Consider the following 8,876-nt stretch of genomic DNA (forward strand, 5'->3'; position numbering starts at 1 on the left):
AATCAATGCGAAGAGAAAAAGAGAAGAAACATGAAACTTTTATAAAATGGAGCTAAAAAACAGAAGGAGAGGAACGCATACTCAGCAGGAAATATGAAATAGGGTAGAAATAACTTCAGCTTTCCTCTTTCCACCCTCCCTTAGGACTTCTGTTCTGCTCACACCTCTACGAGTCATCACTGAGATGTTCTTTTTTTTTTTCTAAAAAGAGGAAGGAAAAGCCATCAACAGCTGTCCTGGGTTCTTGATGACAAAGTGAGCGAAGGCTCAAGTGTTCTTGATTTACCCTCTAGCTTGGAGAGAGTGGCTCTGCTCTACTTGACAGGGAGAAACTGCAGCTCTGGGGGGGATGGAAACGCTGGTGAGAGCAGCTGTGGTTTTGAGTCCTTTTCTCTTCTGCAATGGTGAGTCTATGGAAAGGTCTCCTGTACAGGATGCTCCTTCCCTGGTACGGGTGTTTCTGTGTGTGTTTGTGCAGGGGTGGTTCTATTTGGGGAATAGAAATATGGAAAAAAAGGCCAATATCTTTGTGTGCTGCTGGCTCGGTGTTCTTTTGTTTCAAATCCAGTGGTTGCAGGGCACAACAGTGCATGATGGCTTTGGAAATGCTGCCTATGTTCTTAGAGTACAGAGATCCCATATATGTTATGATGGTTATTTCCCAGAACACAGTGAGCAGCCCAGCACAAAGAGTTTGGATAGTGCATGTTCCCAGGAAAGGGGAGGTTTGCAAACCAGGAGAAAAAGGTGAAGAAGTGTCAATGGAAGCATAGGTTCAAACCCAAGAGTGACAAAAATGTACTGGAACAAAGGTAATGGGCCTCATAGGAAAATTTAACAAGTTTTAGACTTCTTTGAGCCTTTTCTTAAGTTGCTTGAATTCAGCTTAGTCTGAAAAAGCAGTCTTTCAGGAGAATAAATGCACAGCGGAGGAGGAAAAGCCATTAAAGCTGTGGCTTGCTCTTAACGTGTGGTGCTTCCCAGGAAAGCCCCAAACGTGATGTTGGGTGGTGGGTGCAGACACCAGCTGTGACCTTGAGCTGGGCAACTAGGGCTTGAGACAAGTGCCTTCCTTCAGGCCCAAGACTTCTGCTAATTCTGACCCTGTTCACTTGCCTCCAGGTGTTCACTTGCTTGCAGGTAAGCACCAGGCAGAGCATGAGAGGCAAACTGCATGCATCCATGACTTCATGCCCCCATCTGCCTTCCTCATGCCATGCTGCTTTTTATTAGCCCATCATCCACACTGGCTGCCCATCCTTTTGATTTGGTGGCTTCCACTTGCTGATGCTCTCACCATTGCTTCATCACCCAGGAGCTGCTTTCATGTTGATTGCTTTTTTTCTTCAAAGGTTTCTTCTCCATTCTTCCTGCAGCTTTTCTGAACCTGACTGGCCAACCTGAGATTGAGGGTGTATGGAAGGACTCTACCACCTTGCCATGTGTCTATGTGCCTGTGAAGGACTTGGTACAGGAAATACTCAAGTGGATGGTGGTCCGTGACCAGAATTCTGTCACCATCTTTCGGAGGGATGACTCTGGCGACCATGTTCTGCTGTCTGACTACAGGGGCAGGGTCAGTGTCCTGAACGATGCACCAGGGAACGTGTCTCTCCACATCCTGAACCTGGAGGTCTCTGACAAGGGAACCTACATTTGCCAGGTCACCTGGAGGGACAGCAGTGACAGCCTAATAGTAAGAGAGATCACCACTGAACTGGAGATTGTTAAAGGTAAACCCTAGAAGGAAGCTGTGCAAGGGTGGAAAGCTTGGCTCGGGAAGGCTGTTAGGAATTAGATCAGGTAGGCAGTGACCACCCACTTTGATGCAGGAGAGTTTTGCTGAGCAGTGTTAGACTCTGGCAAGAAGCAGCAAATAGGTCAGAGAGAGGAATTTTGCCCAAGATATGGCACCCTGCAGTTTGGAGTCTGGGGTAGGATTTGTGGCTTCTTGCTTACCAATTTGCCCCTGGCTCTACCTGTGTCCAGCAGCGCAATGCTTCCAAGGGATGTGCACCAAAGGGGAACTTTCTGGAACATTGCATTGCTTTTCTTTGACCAAACTTCATCTCATGTGCCTGATCTCCCTTTGCCTGAGCAGTGATGATTTATAGAGGAAGGGGGATGTCATCAGCATCCTTTGTGTAGGAGGTGCAATGGGTGATATAGCTGGTACAGTCACAGCTAAGTCAAGCTTAACCCGTGCAGAGAGGCGACATGAAAGGAGCCCCCCCTTCCTCCTGGGAAAGCACCCAAAGCCAGAGCAAGAACTGCCATGGCAAGGGGGACCTTCCCCACCACAACTAGAGCCAGCGTGACCTGGATCCCATCTGCTTTGTCTTCCAGTGGCAGCAACCAAGCCCATCATCAGGGCCGGCGAACTGGGGCTCACAGTACCCGCAGGAGCCAGGACCAGCCTGACCTGTGTGGCCAGCGGGTCCCCCCCCATCCGCTACCGCTGGTTCAGGGGCACCCCGGGAAGGAAAGCCCTGTTGCTGAGCGGGCAGGCTGAGCTGGTGTGGGACAGCCTGCAGCCCTCCGACACTGGGAAGTACTACTGTGAGGTGGAGAACAGGGCTGGGGCCGGGGCTGTGCAGCAGAGCGATGCTGTTGAGCTCACAGTGACAGGTGAGTGCCCACGATAGAGTTCCTCATCTTTGCTGCAGAAGACTGAGACAGGGAGTTTCCTCTTTCGCAGGAGGATCAGCTATGTAATGTTAACATGAATTGTGTCCTCATTGCTTTCCCAGAGAGAAAACCACAGGTTGACACTCCTCCTGTTTCGGAGTGTGCCTGATTATGGCAGGGTTTACGACAATGTCCCCTGTGTTCTTTTGGGACCAGCGCCGTGCAGGATAGGAGTCTGGCTCCTACCCGTGGCATGTCTTGCTCTTACCTGACTTGCACTGCTAACAGAGAGCAGGGGACACGGCCGGTTGATTAGTCTCTCCCCCAGGGTCCCCAGTCACACAGCAGACCACCCCTGGGACGGGCCAACACACCACACCCCTGTTCACCCCTCGAGGCAATGGGCCCCAGCCAGTGACCACAGGTAAGTGACCTGGGCTGCAGGGGAAAGGCTGCTTTCACCCTGCCACTCTGTGAGTGACAGAGAAGGTGAGTGAGACAAATCCACTTGATGCTCCTTTTGGGCTGCAGATCCTCTTTGCAGGTGGGATAGAAATGATACTCCCTGTCACAGAATCATTAAGGCTGGAAGGGAGCTCTGGAGATCATCCAGTCCAACCCCCCTGCCAAGGCAGGGCCACCTAGACCAGGTTACACAGGAATGCATCCAGGTGGGTTTTGAATGTCTCCAGAGAGGGACTCCAGCAGTGTCAGCCACTGCTTTCCCCAGGTGAGGGTGCTCAGCTGCAGGTAGGTGGGTTGGAGCCGGGGCTGTGCAGCAGAGCGATGCTGTTGAGCTCACAGTGACAGGTGAGTTCCCAGAGTCACAGCAGGATGGAAAGCATCTGTATTCCTTCCAGAATGGAACAACATTCCTACTTCCCTTCCCTGAAAAAGGAAAATACGAAAAGTGTTGGACTTCTGGCCTCTGAAGCACTTTGTATCATTGGTTCCAGCTTTCTATCCTTGTTTATTTTCTTTATTCGATTTCCCCCCTCCTCTTCAGAGGAGCTTCTCTTTTCTGATGCATGGAAGGTTGTGTTTCTGCCTAAGAGACTCTTTATGTGTCTTAGTGCACATACATAGTAGAAATATAATTTCCTGTCTTTTAGATCAATATGGAATGTTCTGGGTTCTGCCCTTTTTTTTAAAGGGCTTCTTTACTTGCTTTCTGGTCTGGAATGAAAGCTGCTTCAGTGGGAAGCAGAGCTGTTATCTCTAGTGACATATCCAAGTTATGCAAAAGCTGCTCCAGACCTCACTGGGTACAATCTACCTTACTAAGAGCAGTTGTTGTGAGAGAGAGCTTGTGATTTCCAGTTTGGTTTTGTGGGGTGTGGAAATTCATGTCTGGGCTACAGTAGGTCTGCTTCTGGAAACTTTATGTTTTGGGTTTATAGTGCCCCACCAGTTACACAGCAGTGACCAGTAGCTAAGGGAAAATGATGACAGTTGCAGGAAAAAAACCCAAATGAAGATGGTGATCAGGAGCATCTCAGTGATGTCTTGGGCTCCACTACTAATACATGGGGTAGTGAGGCACTGCCAAAAGGAGTGGTGAATGCTCCATCCCTGTCCATGTTCAAGGCCATGTTGAACAGAGCCTTGGGTGATACGGTCTATTGTGAGGCACCTCTGCCCATGGGGTGATCTTGAGGTCCTTTCCAACCCTAACTATTCTATGATTCTATGTATACCTAGTGTGTGTGTAGATATATATATAGTCTGTGTATACATAGTATATATAGCACACATAGTATGCATCCAGTGAGTATATGTAGTACCATGCATACTCTCTCAGTATTACAGTGCATATATTGCACTCATTTCTAGAGTTTGCCTATTTTTACTGCCTTGTAAATGTGACAGAGACATTCTCTTTTGATCCTAAAATTCCAGATCTTCTGGTGCTAAAATTAGGATTGGAAATGCACTGTGAGCCTTTCACTCCTGTTTGTTTTGCAGAACCTCCCGTGACAGTAGTGACTTCTGAGAATGGTGTGGGATATCCAGAAAAGAATTATACAACTCAGAGTAAGTGGAGAGCAAAACAAACCTAAGAATGAGATTAGGGACCCAAATAGTCCACACCTCAAGCCTCAAAATTAGTGTTCTGCTTTCTGGCTGCAAATTGTATTAACAGCTGTTCTCAAGGGACCTAGGTGATTCATGGCTCATGATTCATGATTCACTCTTTCGAAGAGTCTGGCGTTTTTAAGGCAGGAAGGAAGCTTTTATAGTTGAAGCAGAGCTGTTCCTATGTTCCCAAACAGTAGTCCATTTCAATCTTTGAGTGTCAAAACTGCAACAGCAGAAAAGCCTCAGTGTGCAACTCAAGCATATTTTTTATACATCCTCAACTTTGCTGTGACATGGCAGGTTTAAACATGTTCAAACTCAACTGAACAGTATGCTTGAATGAAAAGCTGAGACCCTTTATTTCATGACATGTAGAGCAACTATTCTGCCCAGCTCACAGTCTCGGTGAGCCTCTGCTGGCTGTCTTTGTGCCCACAGTCTCTGAGAGATTCATGCACAGTGAGTTGGACTGGCTCAGCCACACAAGAGCAAGGTGCTGTCGGGATGCAGACAAGCAAGGACAGGCATATGCATACAACCCCATGTGTTCATGACAGGGCTGGCTGCTGTTGGCCTTGAGAAAGTGGTCAGCATCATGTAACTGCTTCTGCTACCATGACCCAGGAGGGCTTCTCTGTTTGAAAGTCTTCTGCTGTATTGCTCTAGATGTCCAAGGGACTCACCTGTCCCTGTTCCTCATCATTCTGATTGTGGTGGTGTGTGCTGCTGCGGTTTTGCTTGTCATCTTTCTTATCATCCGCATGAGGAAGCCCAAAAGTGGTGAGTAGAATGGTCTGGAAAACTAGACTATATTGTGCATGCCCAGCTTGGTTTTACCTCTAAATGTTTTTTTGGGCTGGGACTGGTACTGTGCTCACTGCTTCCAGTAGCAGCTCTGCCATCTGCATCGTATAGGCAGTCGATCAAATTGTGCATGGATCAAAACAGGTGGTGGAAGCTCTAAAGAGGTGTAGAAGTCCCTTTTCCTCAGAGATAAGCAGTTGCTGCAGTTGAAGATGGTCTGCCGGGGACCAGCTCGAGAGGAGCCCAGCAGGCAGCATCACCCGGGTGCTCCCACACCACTGAGTGCTGTGGGAAGGGCTGGCATGGTGATGAAGCAGCCTCTGCCACACTCATCCCGTGCTGGTTCCGAGAGGGGTCTGCTCCCCTGGGCCATCCCGCAGCGCTCACCTTCTCTGCCATGCTGCCCTCTACTCTGCCTCGGTTATGTTGGGATTGTTCTTACCCTCTGGTCCCCACAGACATCCCATGACTCTCAAACCAACCTGCTGGACTGAGTTTGTTGATCAGATCTTTTAAGGTATCTGGTAGCAAGTTAATCTTGTCCTGCTACTTTAAAATACCTGTTTGCACCAGCTGCTGTTCAGTATTTCCCTTAGTACCTGGAGGGAGGGAGCTCATCATTAATTCTCCCTATTCAGTAACAGTTCATTTCCTTTCTACTCTTCAAATGTAGGCTATATTTACTGAATAATTCTGTCTTTTCTGTGCTAATGCTAGAAATCTCCTGACCGCTTGCTGAGAGTCCCCTTGCTCGCTGAAGCACTCAGCAGTGTACAGAGAACACACTGGAGTTTTGGTTTGGGTTTTTTAATACTGATGGCCATAGTTTTCTCCTTATCCATTTGTGTCTTTTAATTGCCTTTCTACAACTCCATGCTACCAATTAATAATAATTCTTACCAAATACTCTTTTTTTTTGCCTTTTTTTAAGGAATCTCGAATAACCTCTTCCCAAATTGTTCTTTACTGAACAATTCATATAGTGAAATTGTGGGAACTGGGAACTTTCAGTTTAACTTCCAGTTTCTAAACTTTAACCCTGGTTTCAGTTATTTTGACCCAGTTGTGCTACAGCTGGAATATGGGTTATTTTCATTTCCTTGAACTGAATCCTGGGAATAGGAGTCATCTCCCACCTAGCACTATCTCTAAGGTTCCTATTTTTATTCTGTCTTCAGAGGCTGCTTTCTTGTATCAAGAAAAGACAGTAGAATTTATTTTTGAGACTATAAATGCAAATTATTGACGCACTTTTCTGATTATTCTTTTCTAGCTCAGACCTATGAAGTAAAATTGTGAGTATAACCCTTTATCTGACATATTGCTGAGTCTTTGGGGACTGTATCAGAGAAGAGGGAAAAAAAACCAAACAGGTGCTACTTAGCTGTCAAGATTAAAAGTCTCTTAAGCAGTACGGATTAAGACATTCAAAGTTAGTCTGTAGTACACTGTACAGATGATCTGTAGACTTTCCATGTCAACAAATAATGTCACAAGAAAGATCTTCTCCTTTGCAATATTAGAATCATAAAAACTAGCAAGAGCTGTTTATTAACTCTTCAGCCCAATAAGGCCTATGAATGATCACAGCCAAGGATAAATTCCCAGTGTTTTTACAAATGTAAAGGACAGGAATTCCCCCTCTAGAAAGCTAAGGCTCCAGATGCACAGAATATACTTTGATTCATCCTTGAAATATCCTTGGCTGAACCTGCCTCTTTTAATTGCAGCTGTGGCAGGAAGTTATAGCTATTTCTAAACTCATGTTTCAGAATTCTGATCTATTCATAACCCACGGATGCTTTACTGAAAAGCCTAATAATCCAGTGAAAACACGCAAGAGAACCACTTATCCAGATATACATCGAATTGCTAATGATTAGAGTGCCATGGGAGAACATGCCAGCAGTGTTTACCCAAGATTTTGTGCTTACCCACTAACAGTTGAACCCTGAGCAACTGAACAAATGGTGTGATGGCATTTCTCCTCAGAGGATTTACCCCTGTTTTAAAGATATTGGATATCATAAGCTACATGGTGGATATGGGCCACATTCAGTTCCTCAGCTACAATCTTGAGGGTTGGGAGATGCTTCAACTACTCTGATTGCAACTCTTCTTTCCTACTGTGTTTTGATTTCAGCCATAACTCAAGGGCAGCAGCTGCTTCAAGGTGTGAAAGTGCAGGCTACTATGAGGAACCCATCTCCACTGAAAACAAGTATGCGATGGAGCCTGTGAAAGACAAAAGATCTGAAGAAATAAATATGAAAAAGAATGAACATGACTGTGTTGGAAACACCATGGAATCTGAATATGAAGTAGGGGACACTGCGTGAGAACCAACTTATTGCTACATGTAGCAGTCCTGAAGAGCACTTTTCATTCAGGCGAAATATCTCTTCCTATTCACCTTAACCTCTCTAAAATAAGTTGGACAAGCAGTTTTTGCTCCTTCATGACTTGTGGAGCCTTAACAATCTCTTCAATGAAAATGCAAAGCTCTTTGAGAACTTTTGTTGCAAACTGCTGTATAGACCTCCTGACTTTGCCATTTTTGGTTTCCTTCCACCCCCTCTGTAGAAGAAAGCCCTTTAAAAGCCAGGGTATGCAGATCCCAGGCCAAGAGCACTGTACTAACTCAGCGCTTTGCAATACCAAAAGGATCTGCATTCACAGCCTTCGTGTGGTAGGAGCAGAACCAGCAGCAAGAGGGGCTCAACATCCTCATCATCTTTCAGTAAGAAGTGCAGAACGAGGCTGGCCTGGGAACTGGCATCTCTCCTCCCACACGCCTCAGTGTTGCATGGGTGGTAGAATGTCTTAAATGTGAGACAGCCCTTAAAGAAACACTGAAAGACAGATTAAGGACAGGATAAAACCAAGAACTCTACCACCCTAGGAGTTAAAAGAAAACCACCAAACCTGTTCTGTGCTCAATTCACCTTTCTGCATCATCTGCAGTAAAGTGCAGGCACGCTTTCTATAGTTTTGGCGCTGGACGGCTTGGGTGGCTCTGAAACTGCAAAAGGTACATTCTTCCTGAGTCCACTTTCTCTGTTCCCCTTTTTAATGCATGTGTAACATTTAAAAGGAAATAGATGCTTTTCCTAAGTTTGTGGGTAAAACTGTTTACACACTCCTAAACTATTTTGATATGAATATTTTTGTGTGACCAGCTCATCTTTAAAATGCCAGCAAGCACTCCTCAAAAGATGCTCATGAAATACTTTCCTCCTGGCTTAGGAAGGAAAGGGCAAGTAGGGAGCTGAAAAGCTTTGTTGTTCATAATTTCTACTATCCTAAGTAAATCTATAACATGGATACAGCAGATTTATGGGAGAACCTTTTTATAACAATTGGGC

The 8,876-nt window shown here is 45.9% G+C and overlaps 1 protein-coding gene across 1 annotated transcript; it reads left to right on the forward strand.

The window, feature by feature from the left end:
• Window positions 1-262: 262 nt before the first annotated feature.
• On the forward strand, window positions 263-8,416 carry LOC130596842 (V-set and immunoglobulin domain-containing protein 4-like). Its single transcript, XM_057404839.1, has 7 exons — window positions 263-404; window positions 1,377-1,733; window positions 2,347-2,628; window positions 4,594-4,662; window positions 5,374-5,487; window positions 6,785-6,806; window positions 7,655-8,416. The coding sequence occupies exons 1-7, from the start codon at window positions 350-352 to the stop codon at window positions 7,848-7,850; spliced, it is 1,095 nt and encodes a 364-aa protein (XP_057260822.1). The 5' UTR covers window positions 263-349; the 3' UTR covers window positions 7,851-8,416.
• The last annotated feature ends 460 nt before the right edge of the window (window positions 8,417-8,876 follow it).

This window comes from Pezoporus wallicus, unplaced genomic scaffold (assembly GCF_028554395.1).
Source record: "Pezoporus wallicus isolate ANWC-B61680 ecotype Strahan unplaced genomic scaffold, APGP_CSIRO_Pwel_v1 contig_5104, whole genome shotgun sequence".
NCBI lineage: Eukaryota > Metazoa > Chordata > Aves > Psittaciformes > Psittacidae > Pezoporus > Pezoporus wallicus.